The sequence below is a fragment of the Acartia tonsa genome, chromosome 10 (assembly GCF_053477335.1).
Source record: "Acartia tonsa isolate MP-2025a chromosome 10, ASM5347733v1, whole genome shotgun sequence".
In the NCBI taxonomy this organism is placed as follows: Eukaryota; Metazoa; Arthropoda; class Copepoda; order Calanoida; family Acartiidae; genus Acartia; species Acartia tonsa.
In genome coordinates this window covers 7,777,476-7,792,596 of record NC_137269.1, presented here as the reverse complement: position 1 = coordinate 7,792,596, position 15,121 = coordinate 7,777,476, and the positions used below count along the sequence as shown (strand labels likewise).

At 32.8% G+C, this 15,121-nt stretch overlaps 1 protein-coding gene and 1 long non-coding RNA gene across 2 annotated transcripts; both read right to left on the bottom strand.

Moving 5' to 3' along the window:
- Nucleotides 1–235: 235 nt before the first annotated feature.
- Nucleotides 236–1,903, bottom strand: LOC145330506 (uncharacterized). The gene is made up of 3 exons (XR_013883437.1): nt 1,849–1,903; nt 866–943; nt 236–325 (listed from the first exon to the last, which is right to left on the bottom strand). It is a non-coding gene; the product is annotated as an uncharacterized LOC145330506 (long non-coding RNA).
- A 1,389-nt stretch (nt 1,904–3,292) lies between these two features.
- Nucleotides 3,293–5,620, bottom strand: LOC145330416 (uncharacterized). The gene is made up of 5 exons (XM_080175053.1): nt 5,559–5,620; nt 4,463–4,543; nt 4,041–4,143; nt 3,645–3,743; nt 3,293–3,367 (listed from the first exon to the last, which is right to left on the bottom strand). The coding sequence occupies exons 1-5, from the start codon at nt 5,615–5,617 to the stop codon at nt 3,293–3,295; spliced, it is 417 nt and encodes a 138-aa protein (XP_080031179.1). The 5' UTR covers nt 5,618–5,620.
- Between the last annotated feature and the right edge of the window lie 9,501 nt (nt 5,621–15,121).

The window sequence follows — 15,121 nt, the reverse complement described above, 5'->3', positions numbered from 1 at the left end:
GATATTAAGATGATGTTAAACAAAATTACCTCTTCTGTAAAATAAAATTATTGGTTTTTACACCAGCCAACTAATAAAATGAATAAGAATTTCATCTTACGAATAGGCAGTAATAAAACTGTATAGAAATTTAATCTGAGATCCAAAGTTGCCTCCCTCCCTGGTCTCATTTCTTTTTTTAAATATAAGATCTGGCTTCCAGCCGTTCTCGAGATCTTGAAAAACTTTACCTTGTAGTTTGCATTTTTAATTTCTTGCAGCAGAGCATTCTGATCCAGATGTTGCCCCGGACTAATATCAAATTCATACTCGGAGCGGTAGTGGTCTGACAGTTTCAAATTTTTTATGCAATTATAGTTATTTATTTAATACCTATATTTGCGACAACTTTTGTTTAATAGAATCTTACAAGTTTTAACATTTTCAAAAGGGCCTACTTCATGGTTTCAAGATCTATGTCAGATCTATAAAGGAAATGTCTGTAAATGAGCTCATGTTTTCCAAAGGGTAAGTGTTTAAAACTCATAGTGGTTAAATCATCTAGTAATAACTCTCATTGACTGCTAAGTTAAATCCAATCATACTATTTTTCACAGACTGGATAAAGTTTTAAATTTTATGTTGATATTGTAAATGTCCTAAAGAATATAATTTTTTTTGACTAATTTGAAAAAATGTATTAGTATATAATGTTTTATTTCTAAAGAAACAGATATTTAGACCAGAGCGACACAAGTCTTAAAATTCGTGTTTTCATCTTGAAGTACATCCTCCTCCCACCTTCCTAATCCTCCTTTGTTTAATTAAGTTTGATTAATGCCCACTGTCCTATCTCTGATATTATTTATTGCAATAATTTAGAAACCTTTTGTATTTGAAAATTCTAAAGAACTGTGGTGTTTTCCATTCTGATTTTCTGAAGATTTTTCTTTATGATGCTTTTCTAAAAAAAAAGTTTTCTTTCCAATATAGAATACTAGCGGCTTTGTAAGTTAACAAAAAAGAAATAAAAAAAATAAAAATTCATGCCCAAAAACAATTTTTTTTAAGGTGGGGGTGAATTTTCATTTTTTGTGGGGTTAGGGGTGTCCCACCCTCCAAGAAAATAGATTAAAACCACCACAGAACCATTAGGTATAATCCCTGAAGAGTAGACCCAATCGATTAAGTGGTTACTGCGATCTTAAGCTTCAGACGGACAGAAAGACGGACAGACATCAAGCTACTTTGTATTATAGAATAGATCGATGATAATTGCTGTAATTGGCAACAAATTATAATAATTTTGAAAAGTTTGTTGTTAATGATAATTTAATTCATAACAAGGATGACAACATCAATGAAAGCGAAGCTCTGAAACAGTAGGACAAACGAGTAGAGTGTCAGAACTGAACAATCAGAATATAAATGAATAAAAATCGAAACACAATTGTAAGTACTAAATTTGTTGACAAACTGACTAAATACAGGCTATTTCAGGACATACTTATATTTTTAGGACTTGATTATAGAAATGTTTCGATTATAATTGTTTTATATTGTGCTTTGTTGTCCTAGAAATCAGTATTCCAAAAATCAGAACAATCGGATTATAATATCATATAAAAATTAGTTGTTAAAAAGTTAAAAAATCAAATTGTTTAATATGGACGTACTGACATTCTGGTTACCATTATAGAGTTGCTATGTTTTCTAAATTGTACCTAACTACTACAGGAATCGCCATGCAAAATTTGAAATCGATAGGGCAATTCTATTATGCCTAAATTAATGAAAAAAGCTATCAGTTCCGGACGGACGGACCGTCCCTAATTATAGAAAAGCATCGCTTTTAAAAATATAATAAACCTGTGTTATCATAATGAGGTTGTGGGTTAGGTGTTGGATTTACTGAAGTATTCCTAAAAAATATTCAGTATATGGAATTAGATAGTGGAAAAGCAAAACATGTTTTTACATAAGCATTAACTGAGAGAATTTTGGAAATAATAGCAAAGATTGTTCATTTGTTAAAAAGAGAAAAAAATGAACTGGAGAATAAAAATTAGAGTTAAATTTGCGTGACGAAGCCCAAAATACATAACTTTTGCACCACGTCGTCTTCCTGTGACGTCATAAAATGAGGGAGATGAGAGGAGAAGTAGGAAAGAAAATTTCTAAAATTGAGATGGAGAATATGACGTCACAGGAAGACGACGTAGTGCAAAAGTTATGTATTTTGGGCTTCGTCATTTTGCGTTATTGACAAGAAGGGCACTATCCCTTAAAGAGTAGCTTCGCCACTAAGCTAATATATTGAAATAATATAAGTTGACACTAAGTTTACACAAATTTTTAGCAGCTGTCATATTGCATCTACTTAAATGGTGTGAGAAAAAATTGCGGACCTTTTAAAATTCAAATAGCGCAGCTTGTGTTAATAGTATAAAAAATTTTTATGTATACTAAGAGATATAAGTTTTCCGGAATTTTAATGTAGGGAGTAGATTTAAAATCTGCATCAAATTTTAAGGATTTTTTTTATAAAATTCGTTTTTTGTAAAATTCTTTATCTAAAAGCGGAAATACATTTTAAGTTAATACATTTGACCAATAGGATAGGTGGATTTTAAACTACCTGCGCTCTAATTGGTTGAATGATGTACGACATCCAATCAGAGCGCAGATTTTTTAAATCCACCAATCACGGATGCCAAAATTAATTAACTTAATTTGTATTTCCGCTTTTAGATAAAGAATTATACAAAAAACGAATTTTATAAAAAATCCTTAAAATTTGATGCAGATTTCAAATCTACTCCCTACATTAAAATTCCGGAAAACTTATATCTCTTAATGTATACCGTTCGAACTGCTATGAACTCTAGTTTTTGGAAATATGAAAATGATTCCTGTGCTACCTATAGTTAGGGAGCTATGTGGCAAAATGTCACAACTGAATCATTTTTATATTTCTCAAAACTAGAGTTCATAGCAGTTCTAACGGTTTGCATAACATTTTTCTACCATTAACACATGCCTGAATTTTAAAAAGATCCGCATTTTTTTGCACACCTTTTATGTAGCTATCATGGATTTTGAGGGATAATTGGTGTGTATCCACAAAAATAAACATAATGATAAACAAAATTACTCCTGCTTTAGATTGAAATTATAAAAGAATTGATACTGCTAGTTTGAGCCTACCATTCAAGATTCAGCACCTAAAGTTTTAACAAATAAAAGTATTTATAAAACTTTGGGTACCAGTATCAATTAATTCATATATATATCCCCTCCCTCCCCCAGGTATTTACCTGTTACTGCTGGTGTACTGTGAGCCCTCCTCACTCACTGGATGAATTGTTATGTATACTTGGTTTTCATCCTAAGCAAGGTAATTTTATTTTTCAAACTTAGTAAATGACAAATCAAGATTTTATAAAAGTACTCAAAGAGTTAAAGCCAACGAATCAAAGAACGTCAATGGCCGATAATTTGATGTGTATCTCCAATTATGATACATAAAATAATCACTACTGTAGAATACGACTAGTGGTTGAAGCGTTTGGATACTCAACTAATCAAATTACAATAAAAGTCCCCAAAATTGTTAAGCCAACGAAGAGGAAAATGTTATTATAAAAACTTTGGGGACTAGTTACCTGTTTATATTTGGCTAGAGTGGGTCTAAAAATATCCAACATTTCACTATCATTATCAGAACTGAAGAGGTCGGCAGGCGGCTGCGTCTCCAGCACATCCTGTACATACATTTATCCTTATAATAAAGTAACAGGGTGTCTGTTTGTCTATGTGTTCATCTGTGTGTTTGTTTGTGTATGTTTGTGCCAAAGGATCTCGCTAATCGAATTTATTTGAAGTGAAAATGGGCAGGGGCCAACTCACCCTCCCCTCCCCCTACCTCAAGCGCCCCTAGAGGCCTCTATGGGTGTAGTTGCTGGTCTACTGATAAGTAATAAGCAAATAAATAAATAATCATATATCTTTGTTTGATCTATTATTGTCAAACCGGTTTCAATGGCTGTTAGATATTTTACCTGAGATCCATTATAGGAATCTGTAGAATTTTTATGATAATTTTGCTTTTCTTCAGTTTCTTCTAAAATTGTTCTGTTATGTCTACTACTGCCGTTTGGATTTCTATAATAAAATTGTGAAATAATGTTTTATATTTTTGCAAGATTTTGAACCTTTACTGTCTTGTTAACAAATGTATTAATCTTGGGCTGTAATCGTCTTTTAAACTTGATTTGAACAGGGATAAAAGCAACCATAAGTAGACAGGCAGAAAAAATCGAAGGATAGACAAACAGACATGGTGAGTTAAAGAGCTGAAGTTCAGTTGACATAAAATATTATAGAAAATCCCTCATTAGTTAATTATATTAAAAATAGTAAATGGGAGTAGTATTTTTCTTGTGCATAACTACTGCAGGGGGCTCTACAAGGGTTTTTGTACCTTGAAACTGAATGTTTAGCCGATTTCACAACAGGTGGCGCTACCGGGACTATTCTGCGTTGTCCAGTACGATGGTAAAATCTAAAAGAAAAAGTGATCTAACATTTCTTAATAAACTCGCAGCGTGCTAAAATAATGATTCCCTGCACTTCCACCCCATTTACCCAATCCCCTCCCCTGCTACTGGATGAACTAACTAACAAATAAGGTAGTTCCAATTTAGCAATAAACAAGCACAATAAAGTAGTTAAATGTTTCTGTTTGTATAGTATGATTCCATGAATTGCTGAACTTAACAGTCTAGACTTTTACCGCTTTATTATTCCTCTGCTGTTTTTAAACCTTTTTGCTGGGGTTGACCAACTCTTTTCAAATAAAAATATATGTGGTGTATATACATATATATAAAAAAACACTAAAATAGCTTTAAACCATCCTAAGAATTTTTTAATAGCTTAAAACCATCCAAAGATCTTTAATTTAAACGAAAATTATAAAGCCTATACTTATACTAAGTAACAGGATGTCTGTCTGTTTGTTTGTCTGTCTGTGTTTGTTTGTCTGTATGTTTGTCTGTCTGTTTGTCTGTACCGAAGGATCTTGCTAACCGCTGAACCGATCGGGTTCGCCTTATATAACTATTCTGGGGGAGGGTACCACCACCCTCCTAAGAGAAATCACAAAAAAATCTAAATTTTATTTACGTTTCTCGATTATAAAAAGAGAGTTTAATGCAACACAGACATATTTTATATATATAAAAAAAAAACATTTAAAGTGCCACTAGAGGCCTCTAGGGGTGTAGCCGCTAGTTAAAATCCACTGAACCGATTGGGCTCTACTCTTCAGGGAATATACCTACTGGTCCTGTGATAGTCTTAAGCTATTTTCTTGGTAGATGGGACACCCCTAACCCCCCAAAAAAATTTAAAATCCCTCCCACAAAAAATATGCCCCCCATTTTTTTACTTTTTCTTTTGAATCTAAAATATGAAAAATTAGGTTGATTTAGATTAGAGGGTAGGGAAGCCGCTATCTATAATACAAAGTAGTTTTATTATAAAGTATCTTTTACTTTAAAAGTAATGGTAATTACCTTGGAGGCGGAGCTGATAAAAAGTCATGAGCATCTGAACTTAAGTTAACCCAAACCATTTTTTTCCTGAAAATTAAATTCTTGAAATCAAAAACATTTACATAACAGACTTGATTTGTTATTACTTGGATGTTCCACCAGATTTTCTAATAAAGTGATACTCACACACTATACCCCATTCCCTCCCATCCTACTGGATGAACGAACCAATCAATGAGGTCAAGATTAGCAACCTAAATTGACGACAATATTTCCCCTGTCATATCCACGTATCCATTCATATCAGCTAGATAGGTCTATTTTCTTTAGGTAAATTGAATAGTTGAACCTCTGTGGTAGATTGGTGATTGATAAGCATATACAGTATACGTTACGAAAAATGACCGGTCTTTAAAATGGTCTAGCCCCCCCCTGTAATGAAGTTGTAACCCTATTTTTTGTATGTGTGATCTTTATATACATGCAGTATAATGGTGTTTGTTGCGGTAAATTAGATCAAAGAACATTTTCCAACATTCAGCAGGCTATAAAAGAAGAAATTCAAAGTGAAAAAAATCAGACCCTTATTTTTTAAAGTAAATTTTACTTAAGCCGAAAATCACATAGTAAAATTGAATTAAGCATAGTGGTTGTGTCGAGTTTTCAGCATAAATTTCTGCTTCCATAGACACCTTACCCGACTTCCTATCAAGTATCGAGACCTCAAAATCTATGATTTTTCGGCTTAACCAAAATTCACTTAAAATACATAAGGGTCTGCATTTTTTCATTTTGAATATTTTCTTTCATAGCCTGCTGAATGTTGGAAAATGTTCTTTGATCTAATTTACCGCAACAAACACCATTATACATCATTTGAACTATCATGAATAGTTCACGACGAAAAAACTTTCGTACGAAATTTCTATATGTTCGAAAATTCTAGTGATCACCACATACATGTATATAAAGATCACACATACAAAAAATAGGGTTACAACTTCATTACAGGGAAGGCTAGACCATTTTAAAAACCGGTCATTTTTCGTAACGTATTCTGTATTATTTATGTTTCCTTCGTGATATCTTTTAATATTTCTGTACTTTGCTTTCGCTACTCATGGATGTTGTCATCCTAGTTTGTTATCATATAAAAAAGATTAAACATTAAATTTTTGGTCAAAAAGTCAAAAAAAATCCTAAAATAAAACTTTTTCTTTACTGGCCGTTTAATACCGTTTTCAATCATTATTTCCATTATAGCTTCAAAACCATTTAATTAACATGCGCTGGATTAAAACTGGCCATACTGAAAAATAATGTATAGCATCGAATTACAGATAATTAATATTGTTATTTCGGCCTTTCGGTGCTAACAAAACTTGTTTAAGACTTACAATTTTCATTTTAATATCCGCGGAAAACTGGTTATAATAAGATGCAATAAGTAATTACACTCATATTTTTTCTTTGACGTTGTTTTTAATTTTTCTCTGTGAAAATTACATCACTATGACGTCAAAATATCTTTTTTAGTGAAATTTAATCAGAATAGTAATTTATTACATCGTTTTATAGACAGCTTTCCGTGGAAATAAGAATGGAAATTTATAAGTTTAAAACCAGTTTAGTAAGACCCGAGGGCCTAAGTGGACCATCTAACAAAACTGGTAATAATTTCATCACTTTATTTTATTATTCGTGGAAAATTGTCTGTAATTCGATGCTGACAAACCCCAAACTGTTCCAGAAGAGCAAGACGATTCCTGTGACGTCATATAAAAAGGGAAGGGGGGAAGAAAATCTCTTCCCCTTTCTCCCATCTCTTTTGAAGAGATTTTCTTCCCCCCTTCCCTTTTTCTTTCCCGAAACGTATATGACGTAACTGGAATCGTCTTGCTCATTCTGGGACAGTTTGGGGTTTGTCTTCGATGCTATACATAATTTTTCATTCTGGCTGAGAACCGACTCTAATCTACCAGATATAAATCGGTTTCGAAGCAACACTGGAATAGTTTTTTCTCGCATCGTATTATAAACGGCTTTCCGTGGATATAGAATGTACAATTAACCGGTGCCTTCGGCACCTCGGGGCTAAAACACTAGTTTTAATCTTATAAATTTACATTTTTATATTCGTAGAAAGCTGGAGATGATACGATGCTAGACGTAGTTTTTACGTATGGATGAGAACCGGTTCCTATCCACCGGATTCAAATGAATACGAGAAAATAAATTAAATAATATAAAATATTTTGCTTTTATATGATTAAAGCTATATAAAAGTAGAAGGATGTGTGTCTATTTGTTAAGTAACAATAGTTTTTCAGTTTATTATATGGAAATAGACCGTTGCCAAATTATATTATTACTTTTAAAAAATCATTTTTAGCTAATCTGGAGCCGGAGCCGTTTTTAACAAAAAATACGGCTCCGGCTCCACCAAAAATGTTGCTGCTCCCGGCTCCGGCTCCGAAACGCTGGTAGTGATGCTTTTCTTTGTACTTAGTGCCAAATCGTTCTAGAAATCACCATTCAAAAAATATTCCATTGAAGACACATGTTTACGTTCTGTTATTGATAATAATGTTTCTCGTATAGGAACCGGTTCTCATCCACACGAAAAAAATATGTCTAGCATCGTATTATATCCAGTTTTCTACGAATATAGAAATGTACAATCATAAGATTAAAACCAGTTTTTTTAGCCGGTGCCTTCGGCACCACATTCTATATCCGCGGAAAGCCGTTTATAATACGATACGAGAAATAACTATTCCATTATGGCTTCGAAACCGATTATTATCCGCTAGATTAGTACCGGTTCTCAGCAACTTTCCACGAATATTAAAACGAAAATCCTTATAATAAAGTAACAGGATGTGTGTTTGTCTGTGTGTCTATTTGTCTGTACTAAAGGATCTCGCTAACCGCTGAACGGATCGGGTTCTCCTTAACAGGGTAGCTTCTCATAGGTCCCAGGAAGGTTTAAAATTATTTTAGGGGAGGGTACCACCACCCTCCCCTGAGAAATCGATAAAAACAAAAAATAATAAAAAAACGCCTTCTTGCGGACATTTTTGCAATTAGAGAAGCTACCCTGTAAAGGAGAAACATATCAGTTCAGCAGTTAGCGAGATCCTTTGGTACAGACAAACAAACAAAAATCCTGTTACTCTATTATAATGATTTATAAAAATTACTTCACGAAAAGATTCAAATTTATTTTTATTATTATGATTACTTCCACAAACATATGTATTATTAAACTAAAACAAATATTAAAAAGAAAGAGAGAGAGAGAGATAGAGAGAGAGAGAGAGTTTAAAGGGGCAAGGTGAAATGAGAGAGAAAGAGAAATATATTGAGATTAAAGTTATTAAAGTGTTTACATCTGATAATAATTTTATGTGTAAATGCTGGCTACGCTGCCATGGTTACAGCGGTTCCTTCCCAACTTTCACAGTAAATTTTCAGCCTCGGTTGGCCTCTGTAAATGCTGTTATGCGCTTGAAGATGATTGTTTTTAGAACCGTATGTGGAGAGATTTTATTAACTTACAATTTAATAATAAACAAGTATGGCAACATGCATAAAAGCTAAGCTCTAAAATAAGATTGTAGAACAAATGGACATTAACACTTGTAGAGTGTCACATGTGTCACAACTGATTAATCAGAATATAAATGTTTAAAAGTCGTAACAAACACACAAACACACAGACATCCTGTTACTTTAGTATAAGGATTATATATCCATTGTGCAACTCACCGCTAATTTTGTTTGCACACAGAAATGAAATTAAGATAACAAACTTAGAAAGTGCAATAACAATCAGTTTTTATTGCCAAAATAAACCACAACAATACATTTTTAATTAACTTTTTTGTCTTTTTATTTGTTGTATATCGCTTTAATAGCAAATGGCAATTTTTTATATTTCATATTAACCCTTAATAGATGGGCCCCTTGCCGCACCTTTATCGGTCGGGAGGGGGGGGGGCGTTTAACACCCCCTCCCCCCTATTATCTCAGTTCCCATTAAAGTTAGAGGGCTAAAATTTTTTGTGCATGTCGCCTGATTGATACTGAATTCAATTTTAGCCTCTTTCACCCTTTTATTTATCAACCTTTGGTTTTAGGTCCTTTTTTACCTAAAAAATTTCAAAAGGCTGTCATTTTCTTATTTTTGAAGCTAGAAATTTTTTTTTTCAGAAAATGTTTAGCTTTATGTAAATCTACGAAAAAACTATGTCTAGCATCGTATTATATCCAGCTTTCTGCGAATATAAAAATGTACAATCATAAGATAAAAACCATTTTTTTAGCCGGTGCCTTCGGCACCTCGGGGCTAAAAAACTAGTTTTAATCTCACAATTGTACTTTCTATACCCGCGGAAAGCCGTTTATAATACGATGCGAGAAATAACTATTAATATTTGACAATATAAGGTACACAAATCTGACAGTCAAACAAACGAGCGTTAATATTTTTTAAAAATCGTTCTACATATGTTGTAGAATTGCTTGAATGCATGATTCTTAATATAGACATACATTAAAAGACTTAATTATAGTGATGCATTTCTTAGAACTTAGTGCCAAATCGTTCTAGAAATCACCATTCAAAAAATATTTTGTTAAAGACACTTATGTATTTACGTTCTGTTATTAAAAATAATCTTTTTAGTATGGCTTCGAAACAGATTAATATCCGCTAGATTAGAACAAATTATCAGCAACTTTCCACGAATATTAGAACGAAAATCCTTATAATAAAGTAACAGGATGTGTGTTTGTCTGTGTGTCTATTTGTCTGTACTAAAGTATCTCGCTAACCGCTGAACCGATCGGGTTCTCCTTAACAAGGTAGCTTCTTATAGGTCTTGCGAAGGTTTAAAATTATTTTGGGGGAGGGTACCACCACCCTCCCCTGAGAAATCTATAAAAAGAAATAATAAAAAATACGAAGCCTTGCGGAATTTTTGCAATAGCTAAAAACATAACTAACACCATATAGCGGCGAAAAAATATTTTTGGTAAATAGCTGATTTTAAAATAGATTGAAAAGAAACAATTTTACGTGTCCCTAGAGGCCTCCAGGGGCGTATCCGCTAGTCATAAATAAAATTAAAGATTAATTTTAATATCCGCGTAAATCTGTCTAAAACAAGATGCGATTAATAATTATTTTAATTTGTACCCAACTGTGACAGTAATCATCATTTTCAGTTCTAAATTGATTTGGGAACTTCAACATGTCCTAATTAACTGAAAGATGGACGTAGGGACGGACCGACCCTATAAACAGAAAAGCTTCGCTTTGAAAAAAGGACTCGTATATAGTCAAATTAAATCATACTTAAAAAGCTTTTTTGTTATTTGTTATCTTCCAATAAAACTAACGACTTCGCCCCTAGAGGCCTCTAGAGTCACTTGAGGATGGGGGAGTTGAAGTCGATAACCCATTTTTTTATTTTAGATCAAAAATGATAAATTACCTAACAAAATTTATTTTTAAATTTTAGTTTTAAAAATTATTTTTGTCTAGTGTTGATTTCTCTTGGGAGGGTGGCAGTACCTTCCCCCAATATAGTTTTAAATATATTTCCAGGACCTATGAGAAGCTAACCTGTAAATGAGAACCATATCAGTTCAGCGGTTAGCAAGATCCTTCGGTACAGACAAACAAACAAACATCCTGTTACTCTATTATAATGATTTATAAAAATTACTTCACGAAAAGATTCAAATTTATTTTTATTATTATGATTACTTCACAAACATATGTATTATTAAACTAAAACAAATATCAAAAAGAAAGAGAGAGAGAGAGCGAGAGAGAGAGAGTTTAGAGGGGCAAGGTGAAATGAGAGAGAAAGAGAAATATATTGAGATTAAAGTTATTAAAGTGTTTACATCTGATAATAATTTTATGTGTAAATGCTGGCTACGCTGCCATGGTTACAGCGGTTCCTTCCCAACTTTCACAGTAAATTTTCAGCCTCGCATGGCCTCTGTAAATGCTGTTATGCGCTTGAAGATGATTGTTTTTAGAACCGTATGTGGAGAGATTTTATTAACTTACAATTTAATAATAAACAAGTATGGCAACATGCATAAAAGCTAAGCTCTAAAATAAGATTGTAGAACAAATGGACATTAACACTTGTAGAGTGTCACATGTGTCACAACTGATTAATCAGAATATAAATGTTTAAAAGTCGTAACAAACACACAAACACACAGACATCCTGTTACTTTAGTATAAGGATTATATATCCATTGTGCAACTCACCGCTAATTTTGTTTGCACACAGAAATGAAATTAAGATAACAAACTTAGAAAGTGCAATAACAATCAGTTTTTATTGCCAAAATAAACCACAACAATACATTTTTAATTAACTTTTTTGTCTTTTTATTTGTTGTATATTGCTTTAATAGCAAATGGCAATTTTTTATATTTCATATTAACCCTTAACAGATGGGCCCCTTGCCGCACCTTTATCGGTTGGGAGGGGGGGGGGGGCGTTTAACACCCCCTCCCCCCTATTATCTCAGTTCCCATTAAAGTTAGAGGGCTAAAATTTTTTGTGCATGTCGCCTGATTGATACTGAATTCAATTTTAGCCTCTTTCACCCTTTTATTTATCAACCTTTGGTTTTAGGTCCTTTTTTACTTAAAAAATTTCAAAAGGCTGTCATTTTCTTATTTTTGAAGCTAGAAATTTTTTTTTTCAGAAAATGTTTAGCTTTATGTAAATCTTATATTAGAAATCTCAAAACATAAATTTCAGCGGCCACAGCTGTCATTGGCAGCTGCCAGCCACCAGCCGCTGCAGTCGGCGGTCAAAGGGAAAACGGCGGCGGATGTTCATGCAATTTTAATATGTTATATAGCTATGTAAGAAAAGCTTGAGTTTAAAATTTGAAGTCTATAAGTCAAAAATTGCGGTCACAAGTATTAAATGTGGAAAAGTTCATGTCAATCGATCAAAAATGTTCTTGTAAAATGGAGGGACAGAGGAATGGATTTATTATTACTTGAATCTTACACCAGATCATCATGTACTCTAATGAAATAAACTTGTAGCTGGCTAAAAAAAACGATCCCCTCAACCTCCTTTACCCCATTTCCTCCCCTTTTACTGGATGAACGAACTGACCAATAAATGACAGGAGAAATAGCAACTTAAATTGACAACAATTTTTCCCTGTCATAAAATCCACGTATATTATATACATCCATTTTTGAAGTTTAAAGTATTACCCAGGTTGTTCATTTTTATTTTAGAATTTTAGTTTTGAAAGACAAAATTTATAATAGATGTACATAAGTACTATTGTATCATTTTTTAAAACTTATACGTATATTTTAGATTAAGTCCACTATTTGTTTACTAGTACTTCTTGTACTAATCTTGTATACAATAGTGCTTTTAGTTTTTTTTGGCTAAGTACCATATTTTTCTCTTATATGTCATACTAGCGGCTACGCCCCCTAGAAGCCTCTAGGGGCACTTAAGTTAGGAGGGGGGAAAATCGACCTCATCCCACATTAAATTTGAGTTTCAAAAGAATAAAAAAAAAATATTTTTTTGGGAGAGGGGGATAAAGACACCTTCCCCAAAAATAGTTTAAAACCTTCCCATGACCTATAAGAAGCTTCACTGTAAAGGAGAACAATATCGGTTCAGCGGTTAGCGAGATCCTTTGGGACAGACAAAAAAACGCTTACTATTTTATATAATAGGATGTCAAAATTTATACCAGATGTATAAGAGTACTATTGTACTATTATAAGGAAAAGTTCATGTTCATTGATCATTAATGTTCTTGTAAAATAGAATGACAGTTCTCTCAACAAAAATTTTTTGGACCTTTTGTGTTTTCACATCTTAAATTGCACTTCTGACGTTCAATTATTTTGTCTTTAGCAAAATAAAAATAGAAAATTGCACAGTACAATAGTAGTGCAGTGTACAAAATTCACACCTACCCTCGCAGAGTTTTAGAATATAAAAAGTTGCACATCAATATCCAAGGACATCCAAGAAGGGGGGGGGGGGGTAATGGTGTGATTACCCCCCCCCCCTCCTAAATGATTTTTTATTTTTTACCCCCCCCCCTCCCCAAATCAAAAAGTTTGGACGCCCATGTCAGTCAATATCATTCTTTTCTTCCCTGATTCTAAAAAATATTCAGTTAAATAATCTCTAAGGCTGTAAAATAGGTATCTCCTTTACTTCATAATAAATTTTTGTTCATGATATAAACATTTAGACATTTATCCTTATATGAAAGTAACAGGATGTCTCTTTGTGTGTAGCAAAGAATATAGCTTTCCTTTACTGTAAAGCTTCCCTTAGGTCAAGGAAAAAATGACTAATTTAGGGCCCTGCACCAAACTACTAAAATGCCCCATACCCTATAAATAATAATATTTTTTACAAAAAAATCTTCCCCTTCTCTCAATTTATCCTAGAAGCCTCTATGGGTTTTGCACCTAGCAAAGCTTAAAAGAAGCTTTTTTTTTTAAAAAACCTAACTATTGTTCAGAACCACAGTAAAAAAATAACTAAATTGATGTCATTAATCTTAATTGATATAATAGTGCCTGGATGTTGCACCAGATTTTCATGAACTCTGATAAAGTAATGCTTGCAGTTGGATAAAATAACGATAACACCCATCCACTCCCTTTACCCCATCCCCTCCTACTAGATGAACGAACTGACCAATAAATGAGATCCACATTAGCAATCTATAATGACGACAAATTTTCCCCTGTCAATATATCCACATATATCCTATATCCATTTTAATTTTAAACATTGATTTTCTCTTTTTAAAAGGTTTTTCTATAATTAGGGTCGGTCCGTCCGTCCGTACGTCTGAGATGGATAGCTTTTTTCACTAATTTAGGCATGTTATAATTGTCCTATCGATTTCATTTTTTGCATGGTAATTCCTGTAGTAGTTAGGTATGATTAGAAAGCGTTGCAACTCTATAATCATTGCCAGAATGTCCGTACGTCCATTTTAAACATGTTGATTTTTTACATTTTTTAACAACTAATTTTTATGTGATCTAATTATCCGATTGTTCTGATTTTTGCTATACTGATTTCTTGGACAACAAAGTACAATATTTTAAGCAAAGCAACTCTATAATCAAGTCCTAAAAATGTAATTATGTCCGTAAACATTATCCTGTATCAAGAAGTTTTTCAACAAATTTACTCACAATTTTGCTTTGACTCTTATTCATTCTTATATTCTGATTTTTTAGTTTTGACACTATACAAGTGTTAATGTCCGTTTGTCCTACCGTTTCAATGCTTCGCTTTTATGGATGTTTTCATCCTTGTTATATAACAACTATTGTTTAGAGTTACTAAGCGTGGATAAATGGTGGTAAAAATTATGCACTATTGTTTCGAAACCGCTTAATATCCGCTGGATTAGAACCGGTTCCATGACATACTGAAAAATCATGTATCGTATCGTAAAAAAGACAACTTTCTTCAAATAATAAATAAAAAATGTAAGATTGTTAAATTGTTAACTCCAACAATCGG

Bases quoted from the DNA above. Each gene is read 5' to 3' on its own strand.
- LOC145330416 (XM_080175053.1), bottom strand. From the start codon at position 5,617: ATGGTTTGGGTTAACTTAAGTTCAGATGCTCATGACTTTTTATCAGCT. The intron at 4,544-5,558 runs GTAATTACCATT...TTTTTCTTTTAG, and splicing joins TTATCAGCTCCGCCTCCAAG to ATTTTACCATCGTACTGGAC. The intron at 4,144-4,462 runs GTACAAAAACCC...ATTTTATTATAG, and splicing joins GCTAAACATTCAGTTTCAAG to AAATCCAAACGGCAGTAGTA.